General features: G+C 39.2%; 1 protein-coding gene across 14 annotated transcripts in view; it reads left to right on the forward strand.

Annotated features, from left to right (window-relative positions):
• The window catches only part of CDC42BPA (CDC42 binding protein kinase alpha), a 214,952-nt gene that overhangs the window by 181,201 nt on the left and 12,338 nt on the right, over window positions 1–21,413 (forward strand). For 8 of the 14 annotated variants that reach the window (XM_029047251.1, XM_039914760.1, XM_039914759.1 and 5 more), the window contains 12 exons: window positions 465–570; window positions 1,593–1,729; window positions 3,298–3,437; window positions 4,428–4,509; window positions 5,876–6,092; window positions 7,134–7,196; window positions 7,677–8,270; window positions 10,267–10,364; window positions 11,176–11,260; window positions 12,467–12,590; window positions 13,969–14,086; window positions 20,246–20,431. In XM_029047251.1, the coding sequence (XP_028903084.1) occupies window positions 465–570; window positions 1,593–1,729; window positions 3,298–3,437; window positions 4,428–4,509; window positions 5,876–6,092; window positions 7,134–7,196; window positions 7,677–8,270; window positions 10,267–10,364; window positions 11,176–11,260; window positions 12,467–12,590; window positions 13,969–14,086; window positions 20,246–20,431 (1,950 nt within the window). The remainder of the gene's footprint in view (window positions 1–464; window positions 571–1,592; window positions 1,730–3,297; window positions 3,438–4,427; window positions 4,510–5,875; window positions 6,093–7,133; window positions 7,197–7,676; window positions 8,271–10,266; window positions 10,365–11,175; window positions 11,261–12,466; window positions 12,591–13,968; window positions 14,087–20,245; window positions 20,432–21,413) is intronic. The other 6 variants (XM_039914763.1, XM_039914764.1, XM_029047255.2 and 3 more) reach the window with 1 other exon arrangement.

A 21,413-nucleotide genomic window follows, 5' to 3' on the forward strand; every position in this document is an offset into this window, starting at 1 on the left:
TGCAAAACATAGTGTACTTAGTCAAAATTATTGGACTATCAAATATCCAAATGACTGATTATACAGACTAATTTGAATAATTAAAACTCATTTTGGTAAACACCCAAAATTGAATATCTGATGTGGTCATACTGACTGTAGTTGTCATAGTGATTTATCTGAGGAATAAAATCCAGACTTCTTTTAGTTTATTTTTCCAGGAAACCTTTCATGAAACCAGTTACTGTTGAAATTTTATCAGTTTATGTAACATTCTTGGAATGCTTTGTCCAATGATAATATGGCCCAATATTTTAGCCAAATGACTTAAATACTAATTTTAAGTTTTGGTAGTCTTAAGAAAGACTCTAAACAACACTTTTGTTCTAGCACATTTTATCTTTATAGGATACTCTTGTGGAAAAAAATCATTCTGTGGGCTTAAAGTAACTACCAATTCATGTTTTTGTCCATTTGTTTTTCAGCCAAAGGCCCACCAGTTTGTAGTAAAATCCTTTAACACTCCTACCAAATGTAATCAGTGCACCTCTTTGATGGTTGGCTTGATAAGACAGGGCTGTATTTGTGAAGGTAAGAGTGAAGGAGGAAAATGGAAATGAGAACTCTCAAAGATGTTTTTCAGGGTTTAGCAGTTTTATTCTGTTGAAGTGAAACATGCTGCTTGTATGCATATACATCATTTACTGCATTTTCTTGTGCTGAAACTCAGTGATTGTGAAATAGAAATTCAGGGTAGGTGATGTATTGTCCAATATCTGAAATTGGGAACATTGAAACCTGATTTTTAAAGCACCTCTTAGGAAACAATATCCAGATGTTTGGATCCATGCTTATTCTGAACCTTAGAGGCTACTCGAGGTTCACCGGGATTCCTTCTTCCTCAGGGGTAATCTTCTTCTGGAAAGTGATTTATTTGGAGTTCTGGTCATTGAAAGAAATCCAAAATCTTCTACCAACTTTTCTATACATTATCTGTGGTTATCGCAACATTCCCATAGACTGTTAAATTGTTAAAACCAATTTTAAAACTTGTTTTGGACAATAAGTTAAGACTGGGAACCCCCAAATTCTAGCTCCAATATGAGAGACAAGGAGGCACAAGAGAAAACAGCATTAGGTGCTGCCAGCATTAAGCAGAACAGCATAGCAAGGGACAGTCTTTTTATGTGGACACTGTGGCCAGGATTGTGATTCCTACATTGGCCTTCCACACACACCCTCCTCGGTGAATTTCACCATCACTGCTTATCTTTGAATTGGAAGGACAACTCAATATGTAATAGGGCTTCCCTATTTGAAAACAGCCATTCAGCTACAGTTTTGAAGTGACTGTTTAATTATAAGATATTTGTGAAAATATGTGAAACAACATTAAACATTTCTACCAGCTTTCATAGTATTAATCCTCTGATCAACTGTATTTCATCAAGGGCGATAAATGTCAGTGATAGGTATTGTACTTAGTAAAGTAGGTTTTACAGAAAAGTTTGATTCTGACTGAACTGATCCCCTAAAAGAAGTCAACCTTTGTTATAAACTCATGTTGAAAATGAAGTTAAAAATATCATAATTTTGTCTGTTCCTTCAATAAGTGTGCGGATTCTCCTGTCATGTGACCTGTGCAGACAAAGCTCCAGCAGTTTGTCCGATACCTCCTGAGCAGACTAAAGGACCCCTGGGGATAGATCCACAAAAAGGCATAGGAACCGCTTATGAAGGTCACGTTAGGGTAAGTGGGTCTAGGAGTATTTGGACACCTTTATCTTGCCTGGTCATTTTCTTAGTTGATCATTGAAATAAAGTTAGTTCTGGTTCTCTTCTTAAAAAAAAAGTTTAGTACTTTTGAGAGCTGTCAGATTGTCTAAACTAACAGTGGTTACTTGAATTTCTCTATTTTCACTTAGATCAGTATGTTTAGAGAAACAGAAAGGAAGGCTTTCCTTCAAAGTACAACGTTTTGTTGGAAGAACCGACAAGGTGGTTCACTGACCACAGCCCATTTAGGTTTTGGTCCCTCCTAAGAGTGTTAGATAAGTGGCATCTAGCGATGGTTGATGAGGTGCTGAAACACTTCATCTCAAGGAAGACAATCAAATCCTCATCATCATCATCATCAGTAGTTTTATTGGGCACTTACTATGTGCAGAATACTGTACTAAGCCCATTGGAGAGTACTGTGCAACAGAGTTGGCAGACAGGTTCTCTGCCCAGAATGAGCTTAAAGAATTAGAGTAATGATCATTTAGTTTTTAGTGGCTAGTCTACCCTTGATGGCAGAGAAGCTGTGTGATCTCCAGAAACCTACTGTAGCTCTGTAATATAAAATTGGAGGTAGAGTGGTAACTCAACCCTGAACCTGAAGTTGAGGCTTGACATATCTTGGTAGCAAAACTAAGGATTAACTTTATCTACCCCAGTTCTTAGATCAGTGATTAACACATAAGTACTTCAAAATACAATAATAATAATAATAATGTCAGAGGAGACTATGAGATGAAAGGTCCCAAGAACCATTACTGATTCCCCGTTTCTTTTTTTAAAAATCAATTGCAGTGACAAGGAAAACAATACTAGAGGAAAATTCCTATAACATAAAAATGTCATCCAGTATTTGAAGAAATTACCCAGTTTTTGTTTCACTTATTAAAGATCCTTCCCTCCCACTGCAGCTGAATCTTGTCTCAGGGATAGTTCAGAACTGATTCTGGGGCTGGGGAGCCATCCCATCCTTCCATGAGGGCAGGAGTTCATTCAAGGCTGGACTTGCCATGATTCCTCCGGTACTTGGAGCAAGCCCACCAAAGTCAGCCTAGTTCCGCAGGCTCTGGGCTTTGTTTCCCATACCTAATGCCTTTCGGGGTGCACAGGTGGATTTCATGATAAGACTCCCAGACTAGACCTGCACAGGCACCAGATTCATCGCTAGCCACCCTGGACTCACCCCTGAGTGGCACTGGGCCAATGGGTATGTGCTTTGCCCAGGAATAACATACATGCTCTTGTGCAGACTCACGTCATAGAAGTACAGTGATTTTGAAATCAATCAGTGGTATTTGTTGAGCACTTATTGTGTACGGAGCACTGTACTAAGTGCTTGGGAGAGAACGGTGCAACAGAGTCAGTAGATACATTTCCTGCCCACAGTGAGTTTGCAGTCTAGATACACAAGGAAAAGAGGGGTCATTATGAAATTTTAGGTTTGGGGGTTAGACTGGATAACCCCTCCATCATAGGGCCATGTGGTTTCACAGGAGGTTTGTGGATATATACAAACAATTGATCTTTTTTAAACTAAAGGTCCCTAAACCTGCTGGTGTAAAGAAGGGTTGGCAGAGAGCACTGGCTGTAGTTTGTGATTTCAAACTCTTCTTGTATGACATAGCCGAAGGAAAAGCATCCCAACCGAGTGTGATAGTGAGTCAGGTGATTGACATGAGGTGAGTAAAATTCGTGGCCATGCTCCGGGATTTTGTACTGTGGCCCCCAAATGTAAAAATATTCCTACATAGGAGCCTGAAAATATAGGTCCCATTGATATTTATGATGTTCATTTAAAAAGCAGTCAAAACTAATAACCATTTTCCAGCACAGTTTTGCTTTGGTAATTGAAAAGAGACTATCCGCAATGAGGGTTTATAGGAAGGAAATATAATTCCAGGATTGTATCTGTTGAATGTTTCTAAACCCCTCTTCTAAAAGCTGAATCTCAGCTGACAAAGCTCAAACGTATTTGCCAGGTTAATATCCATTTTGCTTTAGGTGTTGGGATACCAAAAATGTAATGGTTTTTGTTAAAATTCTTCAAAAAAATTAACCTACTTGGGGTGAGTTGTACCCAGCTTTTCTTCAGTTTAACTGTTTAAAAATACACTTGAATCCAACTTTCAGGAAATATGTGACTTTCCACTTAGAAAAATGTAGTTAATTGAGCAGTTAGGAACGTTAACTAGAGGTTCTTCTGCATTTGTGTGTTTTAAATCTTCTTGTTAAGTATCTTAGAGATGGGTGAAAAATCTAGAACGTTTAGAAAGCTTATTTTAATTCAAAAGGAAACACCTTATTTAAAGTTGAAGGTTTATCAAAAGCATTATCTGGGGATTATTTGTGTTCATAGTTTATTCTCTAATTTTGTTCCAACTTAGCACAAATGATGTTTGTTCTTTACCGAATTACTGATGAACTGAGTTCTGTATTTAAACTCAGCCATCATTTTTGTAGTCGTTAAATACTTTTGAATAGTGTGTGACACTATAAGATGTGCTTGCTGATAAGCAGTAATGGAAAAAAAACTAACTTGTTTTAAATCTAGATTTGAGTATTTCCAATTTTAGGGATTTGGGATGCTTTCTTATGCATTCATTTTTTTTCTGACCAAAAAAAACCAAATCAAGCTTTTATTCATTTTGATGTCTGGCATCTCTTTAAAGGGATGAAGAGTTTTCGGTGAGTTCTGTCTTGGCTTCTGATGTTATCCATGCAAGCCGAAAAGATATACCCTGTATCTTTAGAGTAAGTATGAATAGTAGTATGATTACCTTTGAGCATTATTCCTGCGTGGCTCTTAAATTTTTCAAATTTAGTGCTAGGGCTTTGTTAAAAGAGAAGGTTCATTACTGGGTAAGTTTTGAGAACTTCCCATCTCTATATTTATAACACTATCAACAGTATTTCTTAAGTGCCTTCCTTGTATAGAGCAATGTGCTGTGGGAACTTGGGGAACTTACAACAGAAGCTAAATATGTGATCCCTGCCCTCAGTGAGCCATGAGGAAAGGACAGAATCATCTGGGTCACCAGAAAGCACTCTGGTTGGCTGGCTGAAGGCCGAGGCTGAACTTAGCTGGAAGGATTGGAAATAATTAGGTTGTCATTTGCAGTGTACAGTGATTCACAGTGTTTTAAATGCTTTCCTTTGATTTTACAGTCTTCCCAAAGACTCTTCAAAGTAGCCAACCCCATCTAATCCATCTGCTGTAGTTATTCCTCAGCAGTTGAAAGCTCTGACGTTTCATCGGCAGTCAGATTTCATAAGAACTTTAAAACTCTTCTGGCCTCCTTACCATGTAAGAAATGTAGCTCACCAAAAAGCAACAGTTTGCAAATCTTACTGTCAGCCATTATCCTCCTATGTCCACTGTAGCTCACCACATATCAAAGCTTGGAGAGAAGCAGCGTCATCCAGTGTAATGAGCATGGACCTGGAAGTCAGGGGAGCTGGGTTCTAATCCTGGCTGAGTTACGTGTCTGCTGTGTGACCTTTGGCAGGTCACTTAACTTCCCTGTGCCTCAGTTACCTCGTCTGTAAAATGGGGATTGAGACTGTGAGCCCTAAGTGGAACATGGACTGCGCCCAACCTGATTTGCTTGTATCTGCCCCAGCACTTAGTACACTGTCTGACACATAGTAAGCACTTAACAAATGCCATTATTAAAATTTTTTAAAAATAAAGTCAAAGCATTAGTATTTTAGTTAAAGTGAGTTAAAGTCGAAGGAATGTTAGTATTTTATTTAGCACAAGGGCAAAGGACAGCCATTTTGTGTGCATAATGTGACAGGGACTGTGAGTTCCAAATTGGCTTATACAGCCACACCTGCAGTTAAAGATAAATTTCACCACCTTCTTCAAAAACAAAGGGCAACCTAATATATTTAAATGTAACATTTTAAAATATAGAATATCAGCCATCTTTACTTGACATTATTTTCATGCTGATGGTCAATCTTTATCAGTGTGTGAAAGAGTAATGATATTAGTGGTATCATTCAGCCTAGGGGCTAAATAGCTCTCATGTGATCTGATTTTTGTTTCACAGGCTAAAGTAGTAGTTTATGGTCTCTGTTTTCTAACTCCAGATTGCTTATCCAACTTTTCCAGGTCACAGCTTCTCAGCTCTCTGCATCTAGTAACAAGTGTTCCATCCTGATCTTGGCAGACAGTGAGAATGAGAAGAGCAAGTGGGTAGGGGTGCTGAATGAATTGCACAGGATTTTGAAGAAGAACAAACTCAAGGACCGCTCTGTGTACATTCCCAAAGAGGCTTATGACAGCACTCTGCCCCTCATTAAAACAACCCAGGCAGCGGCAATCGTAGGTATGAATAAAACCTATAATAAAAGTACTGACTCTGCACTTGTCTTCAGCGACTTCAGCGTTTCAGTCGTTTTGACATCGTTTTCACCTCAGACGTTCACCTCAGTCCTCTAGACTGTGAGCTCCTTGGAGGCCGAGAACGTGTCTGCAAGCTCTCTTGTAGTGTTCTGTGCCAGGCATTTAGTACAGTGCTCTGCATACAGTAAGCGCTCAATGAATACCATTCATTGATCGACCTCTGACTTAGTTCCTAAAAGGCCTTCTTGATTTACCTCCTCCCTTTCATCCCTCACCCTTGCTATCTCTTTTTGTTTTAATGTAGTAAGTGCTTACTATGTGTCGAGCACTGTTCCAAGCACAGGGGCAGTTACAGTCCTTGTCCCATATGGGGCTCATAGTCGAAATAAAAGGGAGAAACAGATATGGAATCCCCATTTTACAGTTGAGGAAACTGAGGCACAGAGAACTCAAGTGACTTGCCTTAGGTCACACTGCAGTCAGGTGGCAGAGTCGGAATTAGAACCCAGATCCTCTGGCTCCCAGGCCCGTGTTCTTTCCACTAGGCTACAAGTCCTTCTTAGTTTGATATCTCCCATTCCTCCTGTTTTGGCTGAGTGAAGCCATGCTAATGTTGCACTATTGCATTGTTATTGCCACCTCCCAGTTTATCCCTCTTCAACCAGAAATGGGTAACAAGCCGAGTTCTCTGGCAAACTACCTCTGTATTTGAGGTGTGGGGACATTAGCAATGCCAGTAGGATATATTAGCCTTTGGGAGGTGGTTCGTTGAGGGATAATGTTATATAGTGGCTACCCTTTTGAGGTGACAAATGAGTAAATGGTTCTGAGTTCTTCACTGCTTTGCTGTGTAAAACAAAGAAATATTCCTCATTGTTAACATACTTAATTTTTCTTATACACATGGAAAGTCTACTGGTAAATTTCTATTCCAGATGTCCATGAATTATGCCTTAATGGGTTTAATGCTTTTAAAGAGCATTTTATAAATCTAGTTAAATGACTTTTTTTATTTATGTCATAGATCATGAAAGGATAGCTCTGGGAAACGAAGAAGGGTTGTTTGTTGTACATGTCACCAAAGATGGTAAGAGAGTGAGAGCACTTCATAATCCCTGAATGATGTTAAAACTTTTGCTGTCATAACAAACTAAGTGGAGGAAATGCCATCAAGATTTTCTCATGCTTAGTCTCTAGTTGAAATTGCCTCGATTTAATTTGGTTTATTTTTAAGTCAAAGTATGCTACCGATTTCCAGTACTCCATCCCCCAAAGAATTGGAAGTGTAGCTGCATACTGCTCTTTACGGTGTTGCTAGGGATAATCTTACCATCAAAACAAAGGTGGTTGTCGCATGGGTGATGCACAAGGGGGACTGAAATTCAAATAAACCCTTCCATAGATGTAGTAAAAATGGTGATTTGGACCAGACTTCAGATATGTCACCAAGAAACCCCGGGGTCTAAATCACATAAGCAGGATTGTTGGAAAATTTCATCATTTTCACGTGGAAGTATATTGCCAGTGTTCTCTTTGAAGCCATTAACTGGGACTTTTGTTTGTGCAGAGATTATTCGTGTGGGTGACAATAAGAAGGTTCATCAGATTGAGCTCATCCCAGCTGAACAACTAATTGCTGTGATCTCGGGACGCAACCGCCATGTGCGACTCTTCCCCACATCTGCTCTGGATGGCCGAGAGACTGAATTTTTTAAACTGGCAGAGACGAAAGGCTGCCAGACCATCGCCTCTGGACAGGTGCGCCACGGAACGCTGACGTGCCTGTGCGTGGCCATGAAACGGCAGGTCCTCTGTTATGAACTGAATCAGAGCAAGACCCGACACAAAAAGATCAAGGAGATCCAAGTCCTGGGGAATGTCCAGTGGATGTCGATCTTCAGCGAGAGGCTCTGTGTCGGTTTCCAGTCGGGATTCCTGAGATACCCTTTGCATGGAGAAGGAAACCCATACAGCTTGCTCCATCCAGATGACCACACACTAGCCTTTATTGCACAACAGCCAACTGATGCCATCTGCGCAGTCGAGATCTCCAATAAAGAATATCTGCTGTGTTTTAGCAGCGTTGGAGTCTATATCGACAGTCAAGGCCGAAGGTCTAGGCAGCAAGAACTGATGTGGCCGACAACTCCTTCCTCGTGCTGTAAGTATCTCTGACTGTACTGCTGTGGATTCTTTGTTAAATCCCATATTCCCTCCACTTGTCATTCAATGGTATTGGTTGAGCATTTACTATGCACAGAACACTGTACTAAACACTTGGGAGAGTATAACAGAACAGAATTAGCAGGCACATTCCCTGCCCGTATTATCTTAATTCCAACTGACCTACCAAAGACTGTAAGCTTGTTGTATTCAGGGAACGCATCTACTAACTCCGTTGTATTGTACTCTCCCAAGCGCTTAGTACAGTGCTCTGCACATAGTAAGTGCTCAATAATATTATTGATAACTCTTGTTAAATCAAGTTTCAAAGTGTAAACTGTCCAACACCAGGTGTGGAGGGGCTCAACTATTTTTAGAATCATATAGAAGGGGGAGACATGATGCCTGCCCATAGGACATTTATATCCTGGTTTGTTTGCAGCATTCGGTTGCCGATTCATTGGCTCTATATATATGGTACAAGCTTAACTTTTTTAAAGGGAATTTTCTTGTTACAAGTTGTGGATTTGACCCAAATTCACATTGAAGCAGAATGGCCTAGTGGAAGAGCATGGGCCTGGTAGTCAGAAGGACCTGGGTTTTAATTCTGACTGCTCCATTTGTCTGCTCTGCTGGGTGGCCTTGGGCAAGTCACTTAACTTCTCTGTGCCTCAGTTACCTCATCGGTAAAATGGGGATTAAGACTGTGAGGCCCATATGTGACATGATCTGTGTCCAACCTGATTAATTTATATATACCCCCGTACTTAGTACAGTGCCTGCCACATAGTAAGAGCTTAACAGATACCATTAAAAAAAATAGAACAAGCATGACGTTAAATCCCAGCTCAGTGTTTTCAGACCAAACCGGATTCCAGGCCCACCCTAAGCAAACCTTGTTAGCAGCCTGATTGACAGAAATCATTTGAAGCTTTTCCACTCATCAGCCTTGTACTCCAACACCACTGCTGACCTGAGAAGGCCTCAGGTAGTCTACGGAGGGAAAAAAAGCTGGTGATGAATGATTGGAGGAGGTGGTGCAGCTGAAAAGCAACAGTTGATCAGTCAGACTCTGTGGCCAATCAGGAGGCATGCCTAAGAGTGTAATCGCATGGGGAAAATAACCACAAAGCAGGGGTTTATCAGCCTTAATGTTAGTTCCTGGCTAGTGATTTTAAGTGGCCTCAGGTTTATCCTTTGCATATTTAGCCATTTTTGACATCACGTAAATTACTTAATCTTTCAGTAGTAATAGTATTTACCAAGTGTTTACTGTGTGTGGAGCACTCTACAAAGATGTGGGAGAACACACATCTGGGGATTAGATATGGTCCCTGTCCCTCATGGGGCTCACAATCTAAAAGAACTCTCAGGGTCTGTGTTTCCTTCCAAATTTAACAGGTGCCTATCTAGGCAGATCTAGGACTAGAATTTAAGACACCCGGTCCCCCTCAGGTCACTGCTCTCTAAACCAGTCTTCAGCCCCTCTTTAATCCGGCTTTTGTAATAAGGTTCTACTTATTCTACAAAGATGAGATAATGATATTAAACTTTCAACTACATTGTCTTGCAGCTGGCTATTCTGCTCCGTGAGTTACGCATTAAAGACCTTCTCTTAACTCTAAGGTTTTGCAAATCTGTACATTTGGTGGTTAACCTTATGTCCTCAAAATATAATTGAGAAGCCGCATGCCCTACTGGAAAGAGTACGGGCCTGGGAGTCCAAGGGACCTGGGTTCTAAGCCCGGCTCTATCAAGTGTGCTGTGTGACCTTGGTCAAATCACTTCACTTCTCTGTGCCTCAGTTACCTCATCTGTAAAATTGGGGATTCAGTCCTGCACCCTCCTACTTACACTGTGAGCCTCATGTGGGACAGGGACTTTGTCCAACCTGATTATCTCGTAACTACCCTAGCGTTTAGAATAGTGCTTGGCACATAATAAGTGCTTACAAGTATAATAATAATTACTATTATTATTATCTCTCCCCACAGGTTACAATGCACCATACCTTTCAGTATACAGCGAAAATGCTGTTGATGTCTTTGATGTGAATTCCATGGAATGGATTCAGACTGTCCCCCTCAAGAAGGTATTTGACAAAATATTTGATGACAAAAATAGTGGGGTTCATGTTTTAACACAGTTATTGCAAATAGACATGAGTGAAAATGTGAATGTGACTACGAAAAGAGAAGAAACTAGGAACTAAATGAAACCACAGAAAAGAGAAAGGCCATGTATTTTATAAATTTGATTTTTCATTGCATTTGGATATCATATTATTGTACATGAAGGAAACAAGGACCAAAAGGCAACAGGGATACTTTTCTTATTTTAGAATGATATGATTATATTCAGTTCTGTGAATTAAATTGTGACTTTTCAGGAAGCTGTAAATCTTAGGAATATTGGAAGGCCATGAAGTAGATTTAAAAAACTGAGTGGGATGGAGAGAATGAGGGAATAAAGAAGATAGGAATCATCATCTCTCTAAGTTTGCCCAGGTGTACAGACCACATGTGTAGGGATGGAAGGAAATGCACACTCCCTTGCATGCCGTGAGACAGACTCCCTTCTCGCAGTGGTCATTAAGATTCTGACAAAGAGGGTAATTTGGGCATCTTGGGAGAGTAACGTGCTGTTGGCTATGCTGCTGCTCCTCTCATTCTTCCTAGACCCTCTGGAATCCGTAGCACTTCAGAAACCCTGTCTCCTGAATGTAACCAGTCCTGGATGTTTGTGTCTGCCCTGCTCTCTATGCTATGTGTGATTTTCTTGGATTTATTTAGCCATTTTTGGTTTCATTTTTAAAGAATTGGTTGCTAGTATTAAGTTGCTTTAAAAGTTAGTAATTATGTTGCTTTAAAAGTTAGTCACTAAGTGGTTTTAAATTATTTCAGGTTCGACCCTTGAATACAGAAGGATCACTAAATCTTTTGGGTCTGGAGACAATTAGATTAATATATTTCAAAAATAAGATGGCAGGTAAGAAACAAACCCACACTAACTGCAAATGTCCAGGTTGAATTTGAGTTGTCAGACACATTCCCTGCCCCCAGTGAGCTTACAGCCTAGAGAGGGAGACAGACCTTAAGATAAATAAGTAATTTATAGTGTATTATTTAAAAATATGTAATTAATAATAATGATGATAATTGTGTCATTTGTCAAATGCTTACTATGGGCCAGGCACTGTACTCAGCATTGGGGTGAATACAAGCAAATGGGGTTGGACACAGTCCTTGTCCCACATGGGGCTCATTTTACAGATGAGGTAACTGAGGCCCACAGAAGTGAAGTGACTTGCCCAAAGTCACATAGGTGGCAGAACTGGGAAGTACATAAGTGCTGTGGGGTTGAGGGTGGGGCGAACATCAAGTGGCCACAGGTCACAGATCCAAGGGCATATCCGACACAGAAGAGCAAGGGAGCCGGAAAAAAAGAGGGCTTAATCGGGGAAGGCCTCTTGAAGGAGAAATGGCCTTAATAATGCTTTGAAGAAGGGGAGAATGGTGGGCTGATGTCTATGGAAAAAAGGGCAGAGAAAAGATGAAGTGACTTCAGAATTAAAACAAAGACCCATATAAAAAGGCCTGGCTAGATTACCTGTCAGTTTGGGAAGATATTTCTACAAATTCTAGTTTATTTGATCACCCCAAAATGGACAAACAAAGAAAAGATTGCTCTTGGAAAGTACAGTTCTTGCAGTAAATGAATTGGATGGACTCCCTTAATCAGTTTTCATTGCAGCAAGGATCCATTCAGAGAGTGCACACACTGTAGTATGAGAAAATGCAGTCCTCTGCTGCTACTTAATTAAAACTGATTTGTTCATTAGTTAAAATTAATGCTTTTCCGTTTTGCCCTGCTCCAAGTTCATCTATCCGTGGATGTCCAAATCATCCCCCAGATGATGATTGTAGTTATGTCCCTGAATAGCCAAAGAAAAATCATATCTTAATGGGCCAAGCACAGGAGGCGGGTGAAGTCAGCTTTGCTGGTGATAAGTGATGTATTGCCAACAAATTCCTTAGTCATTAGAGGGGATTTTAGAAAAGTACTTAAGATGCTTCTGAAAATGAATCGGCACTTGCACGTGACTTTAGGATGGCCTTGCCCCAGAGGAAACTGCATTGGCTTTGTTTTCCTGAAGTAACGCACTGATTAAGTTTGGCCTTGTTTTTCTTTTAGAGGGGGATGAACTAGTGGTTCCTGAAACATCAGATAACAGCCGGAAACAAATGGTGCGAAGCATCAACAACAAGCGGCGTTATTCCTTCAGGGTCCCAGAAGAGGAAAGGATGCAGCAGAGGAGGTCGGTATTCAACCTGTATTTGTCTTCTGTTCATGGCTGTAGGCCCTGAAGGACCGTTTGCCAATTGTGTTGTATCCCATTTGTTCGGAAGCAAAAATTTACTTCTGGAACTGTAGTCAGACATCTGTGTCACTTCAACCTGTGTTTGCCATCTGTGTATAATTTGTATTAATTACCTCTCTAATTATCAGTGTGCACTGAATTCAAGTATTTTGAGTTACTTTTATATAAAATATTGTGTGGAACAGTTATTGTAATTTGGAATGCATGCCTCCACATAATGTATATATGGTATGTGTGTGCACATATAAAAAATTGTACATAAAATATCTATAATAAACACTTTGCAAAGGTGATTCAGTACTAACTATGAATATGGGTTAATTCCTTTGAGACTCTGATTCTGCTTTCCTTTAAGGGTATTATTATTCATCAGTCTGGATAGGCTCTAAGGCACCTCTCATTAATGTTCTGTTGCCTTGCTGATTACTGGCGCCTTTTACAAATGTCAGAGCAACGTATGGACTATGTTTCCAGCTTTTCAATACACATATATGTATAAACTTATATGGTATGCTAAGGCATTTGCAATATTAGAAATTTCAACCTCTGAAGGCAATAAAAAGGTCCAGAACTTGCTGCAGAGTTGATAATAGGGCAGAGTTTCTAGGATCTCTGACTACTCAAGCTCTGTTTTCCCATAAAAGATCCCAGACTGCAGTATTAAAACCCCTTTGAAGAAGTAAATGTTTTCCTATCAACGTTTCCTTTGGAAGCATGCTCTGCTCTTTGTTTTTCTTGTTTGTCAATGGTTCTAAAAACTGAATTGCAAAAACTTGGTCTTTGGATTTCAGTATTGTTAGGTTAGTGGATTTTGTTTTTTTTGGTTTTTTTTTCTTTGGTTTTTATTTTATTTTACTTTGGGATTTTTTTGGTAATATGATGCCTAAATTTCCAAGGAGCTTCTAAAGTCATTTTAAATGCCAAACCTTGTAAGGTAATGCCGTGTTTTTCTAATTGTATTTTTTTTTCTGTTCTTTGGCATCTTCCATCTTCACAGAAGAAACAGGTCACCAAAGAGTTCCCTTCTGCACTATTTGTCACACTGTTCATTCTGTGTCTTTTGTGATTTGGATTTTTTGTGTGGCTGCAAACTGTTGACTTGTAACCCAGCACTTTACCACTTCCTTTCTGCAAGCTTGAACCTGGCATTGATGAACCGTCTATTCCAAGGGTCTTGTTAACATTATCCAACAATATCCATTAGTTTTGGATTCATCTGTGCAAGAGGAATTGTGCTTGATTCTTTACTTAACTGTCCAGTCCCACTCCTCTCCCAGGTGAAAATAGTATCTAAACTAAGTATTTTCTTTTACAGGGAGATGCTTCGAGATCCCGAAATGAGAAATAAATTAATTTCTAACCCAACTAATTTTAACCACATAGCACACATGGGTCCAGGAGACGGAATCCAGATCCTAAAAGACCTACCCATGGTAAGGGAAAGAAAGAGTGAGTGTGAATGTGAATGAGATGTCAATAAAATGAAAAGTAAGTGGATATTAGATCATATTTGAACCTATGAAAAATGGATTCATCCAGAGAGAGTAAAACTGAACTGAACTGAAATTCAATCAGGAGTGAACATGAGTGAAAATAAAGCAAAACCAAGTTCTCATTTGTATCTGTGCCCCAAAGAACTCTTCAGCCCTTGTATTTACATCGAATTTCTTCTATTGGGACAGAATGAAAATCTGAACCAAAATTGGAGATTAGCTCCCAAGGCCAGAATATGAATAAAGTGTTTTTTAACATCCAAATGTCAGGAATGACAAGCAGCTTCATTCCCAAAACCAAATCACCCACCTGGTCCTTAGTACTTGGGGTCTGTGATTAACTAGTGAACATAATTCCCAATATGCTTTTTCACCAGTTGCACACAGAAGGTATTATCTGAATAACTGCAACCTTTATTAGAAAACTCCTACTTTGGAAAGCTTTATTTTCAACAGTCGTAAGATTTAGATGACAGTAATCTAGCTCATTGATCATGTAAGCAGATGGCCATCTTGTCATAGAATTTGTCCATCTAGGGTAGTATTGCATGAAATAAGAAAACATTGACTAGAATCTACTCAGTAGATAGATTGATCTTAGTTATCAACTCTGTTAGCTCCAATTTCATGTTGAAAAACACGGAAAATATTAGCAGCTGAGGCAGCATACAGGAGATAATATGCAAAATAGGTTGGAATTTCTTTTTTTAGACCAATATATAACTTTTCAAACTCTAATGAAAAAAGTTCAGGACAAAGTTATAATTTGGTTCAAATTAAAAAGAAGTGTATGCATCTGAACTTGAATTAGGCCAGTGTTCAACCTCTAGGGATTTTCTGGAGTAACTCTCCTTGCAGCTTCTCCTTCTGAATCTGGTATTGTCCTTATCAATCATGCCACTAGTGTGTTTTTTATTGTTCTACTCCTTCCAAGAGTGCAAATCCCCTTCAGTAGAGTCTTCTTCATCTTCCCAGTGGTCTTGTGCAGCATTAACATTAACGATATTTTATAAAAACTACTGAAAGATAGTGGGCCACCGAACTGCCCAAAGGCATTGCTAAATCCTCCCTATTTGCATCTTAGTGAGGTCCTTTTCATGTCAAGCAAGAAAAGAGTGAGGAATAAAAAAGAGGTCTGTTTCAATTTTACAGTTTCCCAATACCCCCTTTAGGTAAAATTAAGTCTTTTTAGTCTTCCATTAAATATCATATTAACTATTTATCTCTTCTGCATTCCTTTCTGTTCTTCAAGATGTTTGCTTAAAGATAATGTATTGGCGAGCAATAATGTCATTGGTTCATAGATCTTACAGCAGTCCTTCGATAGTTTCACAACAGCTGATTGTCACAGTATTAAATGTGACGTGTTGAATAATTCAAATTCTCAGCCTTCCTCATTGCTTATAAGGCTGAGGTTCTGTTAAAATGTATTCCTTTAAAAATTGGAAAAATCAGAAATTGAGAAACAAATGAGAAGTTTGAAAGCCTGGCATGCTGATAGCCAAAAGATCCTTTTGCTTTGAATGTATTGTTTTTAATGAAACTTTTGGAAATTATTTAGTTTATGCCACTAAAATTTCATCCTTCTCCTTATGCTTATTCAGTTTTTATTTTATATGTGCTACCTTTGTAAAGCATTGCCTTTTGGAGGGGAGACTTTTTTAGGAAGGAAGGAATATGGCTTGGTTTTGAGCCAAGAGCAGCAGGTCACTCCAGGTGGGGAAAGGTATGAGCAATAGGTGGGAGACAGAATTGGTGTAGGCAGGAACAATTAGAAAGAATGCTTGAAAAGCGCAAAGAGTGCAAGATGAGAACAGGAGAAGAGAGCGGAAAGTTAAAATGGAGCAGCTGATGTTATCTTCCAGGGATCACCAACTTAGACAGTGGTATTTATTGAGCCCTTTCTGTGGGCAAACACTGTACTAAGCTCATAAAGGTTGCAGAGGTTCATTTTGCTTGTAAGCTCTAACCTTGTCTCCGCTATTAAGCCTCCAAGATAAGTGTTGGTATTTAAGTGTTTATTATGTGCCAGACATTGTACAAAGCAATCAGTTGTATTTATGGAGCACTTACTCTTTGCAGGGCACTATACTAAACGCTTGGAAGAGTACAACGTAATGGCACTGGTAAACACATTTCCTGCCCCAAATGAGTTTATAATCTAGAGGGGGAGATAGACATTAATGTATTAATATATTAAATGTATTGTTATGGATATATACATAAGTGCTATGAGTCTGAGGGAGGGGTGAATAGAGTTTGCAACTCTTAGTGCTAGGGTGACACACAAGGGAGTGGGATAAGAGGAAAAGAGGGCTTTGTCAGAAAGGGCCTCTTGGAGGAAATGTGTTTTTAATAAGGCTAGGCTCAGGGGTCATGTAACGAGTAATTAAGCACTAGGGTAGATGCTAGATTATCACACTGGACACAGTCCCTGTGCCATATTGAACTCACAGTCCAAGTGGGAGGGCGAATGGATAATGAATCCATGTTTCACAGATGAGGGAAACTGAGGCACAGGGAGGTGACTTGCCCAAGGTTATCCAGCAAGCGACAGAGCCAGGATTAGAACTCAGGTCCTCTGACTCCCAGGCCCATACTTTTTCCTCTAGATCATGGTGCTTCCCATTATTTTATTTTTTTTTTCACAATTTCTAGTTAAAGTAAAAAAAAAGCAAAAACAGGATTACATGATCATTATAAACTCAAACCAGGGAACACAGTAGATTATTCCCCTTACTCATTACTGCCAGTGATCTATTACCACTGTAATAAAGAAAATCAAACATTAGCAATTATGAAAGATCTTTATTCACCAAGCCAAAAAATGCCTTCATAATGTGTTGAAAAGTTTTATTCAAAGATAGGATTTAATCATCATTGCATCTTAAATTAACTATGTTTTCTAAATTTTTCTATTTAGTTCTGAAAGCTATTTTTTGTCTCTGAGAACATAACTTTTATAAGCACCTTCCACAGAAATTCAGGGCTACGATTTATTTGCAGTGGCATGACAGTAAAAGACAAGTCTGGACAATGTAACTTTTAATTCTGAAAATGATTCAGAATCTTTTTATTTTGGTGAAGATTGAAAGGAAAAGTATGACTTGCACCTTCAAGGACTACGAATCTCTAGGTGTAAGAAAGGAAAAGTTTTTTTCAATTTTTAAATTGTGATTAGGTAGATCATTTATTGCTGACTTGTTTTTATCTCAAGTTGATTCCTGATTTTCACAGATTTGAATCACTGAGTTTTGAGGGGCATATTTTTCTGGTTGTATTTTTTTAAACTTTGGCCCACTCTGCTAATTTGAGCTTTATTTCTTGGCATTTAAACAAAAAACTTTTTTTCTGGCAGTTGTTTATTTCTGTCATTTCCCCCATCCTTTAATACTACTTTACCTTTTTAACGTGTTCTTTAAAGACATTTCTTTCCCAGATGTTTTAAATGACTGCAGTTTGTATTCTTGGATGTCCATATAGCATGTATGTTCCTATTCACCATGACTGTACATTTCATTTGCTTGCCACATTCTTGAATCATTTTGGTTCATTCAGTAGCAGGTGGTCATATACAAGCATCTGTTTTAAGAGGCTTTCAAGAGACATTCGTATAAACTTCTAAATTTTGAGTCATGGCATCATCGCATTCAACGGTGTTCTTTCTCAGTAAGGAAACCAATATAGAATGCCTTCCCAAAAGGTGAATTCATTTTCCTCTAATGTTCTTTCTAAGCAGAGTGGTCCATCTTGGGACAACTTGCAGGTCATAGGAGAGAAGCTACCAGGATCAGAAGCAGGAGTTTTGCCTTCTATCTTGCTCAGCTCTTGGGCAACACTAGAGTGGAAGTGAGAGCCAACCCCCTCTGACTCCTTTCTGGTGGAAAGAATGAAGGAGGGGGATGGCCGGGGTTCCCCTCTGAAGAATTGCTTGGGCAAGAGGGAGGGTCACATAAGCACCTGTGAGCCTGAGATCCGGACACATCAGGATTAATCTTTTTTTATAATCACTGAATTTGCATTTTAAAGTTGATGTTGCCCAGGCACTAGTTTGCAAATGGATTGCTCAAAATTGCCTACTAAATCCAAAACACAAACCTTAGATTACTGTTTGACTTGCTCTAAATTTAGAATTTACAAACAGGGACTTGATTTTTTTAAAAAAAAATAAGCTTTTGAAAAGTTTAGGCAGCATAATTTTATTTTCCTGGCTTTGAGATGATTCTGGCAAGAGATTGCTTTCCTCATATAGGTGAAAGGGACAGTGATTTGAGTGTCATTTGTGATCCTTCAGAATTCTTTAAAATCATGGTGGCCCAAAAGAATCAAATCAAAGCAATTCAGGATCTGCATAATGATATCAGTTGTCATTGCTGCAAAAGATTTTTCGTGATCCTTTGGGTTGTCAGTGTCCTTTCACAAACAGAACCTTATTATTAAGGCCACATTTTTCATTTGAGTGTGTACTTTAAGCTATCAAAGGGCAGGATACCACAAGGATGTGATGATCTTCAGCTTCTCTTCCTGTTCCTGAGCTTGTAATAGTAATGAAAGGGCATTATATAGCTCAGCAGCTGGTCATCTTATTTTGAGAAGTCGTCACATCATTCCTCTGAATAGCATCTTTCTTTTCTTGGGAACAAATATGGAAATTTTCCAATTTCATGCCTCCAACTTCATTTAAAAACCCTGTCATGTAAGAGCATGAAAAATCAGTGCAGTAATTAACAACTCACTAGTGGTCCTTTCCTCCTTGGAGCTACCCAACTGGTCCCAAGAAAATGCCTGCCTTGGAAGTCTGTTATAATTACTATCCTGTAAATTAACCATTATTAATAATAATAATAATAATGATATTATTTGTTAAGTGCTTACTATGTGCCAGGCACTGTACTAAGCATTGGGGTGGATATAAGCAAATCGGGTTGGACACAGGCCCTGTCCCATGTGTTTCAGAGTCTCAATCCTCATTTTACAGATGAGGTAACTGAGGCACAGAGAAGTAAAAAGACTTGCCCGAGGTCACGCAGCAGGTATGTGGCAGAGCCTAAATTAGAACTCATGACCATCTGACTCCCAAACCCGTGCTCTATTCACTATACCAACTGCTTCCCCGAGGTGCCCTGCATGGATAGGTGGAAAGAAACCGGGACAACAATTAACACTTTGTGACCCAGAAGAATAGCTGAAAATTGAAATGAGAAGCCAGTTGGTGCTTCTCCTAGTGCTCATTTCCAAGGGGAAAAAGGTGCTTTGTTTCACTGAATGACAAACTAGGCTCACACAAAGTAATCTAACTCCTGTTGAGGCTTTTCCAGAGTTTGTTTTATTTGTTTTAATTTATTTTGGGCTTGTTTGTTTTAAAACAAGGGATAACTGTAATCAACTCTTAGATGTGGAGCAGAAGAGGCTATTTGGTTTACTGTTCCTTACTTAGGCTGGGAGATTGTGTTCTTTTAGGAGGGAATAGGAAAAAAGGTTGACCTCTTTGATTCTTGGAAAACCAAAAGAGAGTTCCACTCCTCATTTTCATAAGGTATTTTTCTTGGAGGGAAAATAAGACTATTAAAACCAAACATAAACCTCAAGCCTCTGAAAAATCAGTGGACAGTTCTGCATTGCATCTGAAACAAGTTTTTGTTAACATATTTCCAGCTGGTTAGAAATAGCTCTGGCTTCACCTCAGATTTGCTTTGATGATTTCTCGCCCTCATTCTACTTGATGTCTGCTGCATCCCCTACCACAGGCTACTGATCTAAACTGTAAGAATGCTCCTTTGCATCTCTGAATAGCTTTCCTTGGTATTTATTCCATGAAGAACCATTGCCAATGATTTATAGTCTGATTTGTGTGTCACTGTGAACTGTGGTAAGAGGGGGACTAAATACATGATCTTCAGTAGTTGGATGGGAAAGTAGTTTAAGGCTTAACTTCAGCATTTCTAAAAGGATATCTACCAGGAATTCGATTCTGAACAATGGTCTCTCAGGCTTCTCTTTTACCTGTATTTGCATGCTTGTCTGAAATTTCACTTGTAACTACTGAAACTGTGTCCATTACCTCATTACCTTTCTTTTTCTCTCTGTTGTCTTTGATAGCCGGCTTTCCCTTACCCATCCCCTCATCATCACTCCAGTCTGATCTCCTCTCCGATCAACTTTGAGCACATCTATCACATGACTGTTAATTCTGCTGAAAAATTCCTCTCTCCTGATTCCATAAATCCTGAATATTCCCCATCTCTACGCTCTGTCCCTGGTACACCAAGCTTTTTGACTCTAAGGGTATGAACAGCTGAGTCAGGTCATTTTACTAACTGTGTGTGATTGCCTGGCTTAACCAAGGAAAGTTGACGCCATTGACGGGTTCCTTCTGGCCCTAACTCTCTTGTGCCCAAGCTATATCATTTTTGTTCATTTTAGTTTTGGCTTGGGTTTGGGGCTTTTTTGTGTGTATGTGTGATGGTGGTGAGTTTTTCTTAAAAAGATCATCATCCCACCATGGCATCTTTGCTGATGATATTGCAAGGAAGAGATTTTGAGGAAGCAAAAGGAATTTTATTGAGTTAAAGCCCCTTACCCTACTAGAGCCCTCATTCTATGTTGAGGGCTACCCTACAGTCTGTTCTTTTGAACCTCTTGCTGTTCAAGATCCAGTGGTCACTGTAAAGTAATGCTGTATTACTGGGGCCCATACAGTAATTATTTATTTATGTTCCCCAAACCACCTTTTTCTGGGGAATTAAAATTATTTTCACATCAAATTCAAACTAATCCTATTAACTGCTGACTAATAGGAAGGAAAATGGCCCTGAAATCACACTGAAGATAGACTCTGTTATTCAGAGAGGAGCCTATTGACGGAACCTGAGACGTTGAACTGCCAGTTCAGTTCTTTCCAGAACCCTGGCTATGAAAACAAAAACCAAAGAGACAAAATGAGGGAGGCTACATTCTGGAAAGTTGTGGTCATCTACATTTTGCTTTCAATTGGTCAGTCTGTCTTCATTAATTGTGGTTATTTTGTGTGATAGACTGCTATTGGACACCTTGGGTATCTGGACTGCCTTTTTAATAAAATGTAAAGTGTTTCTGCTAACACTATCATCCTTGGGGAGTGATTTTCTTAAACTCCATAGATTCAAAAATGATTAGATTGAACTAAAGGGACTCATTTTCCCTAATTCCCTCTAGCTAATGGGAAATGGTAACCCTGTGGTTGAGTTTGTATGTGTAACAATTTTCCATTCAGAAAATTGGCTATAAG

The sequence above is a fragment of the Ornithorhynchus anatinus genome, chromosome 19 (genome assembly GCF_004115215.2).
Source record: "Ornithorhynchus anatinus isolate Pmale09 chromosome 19, mOrnAna1.pri.v4, whole genome shotgun sequence".
Taxonomy (NCBI): Eukaryota; Metazoa; Chordata; class Mammalia; order Monotremata; family Ornithorhynchidae; genus Ornithorhynchus; species Ornithorhynchus anatinus.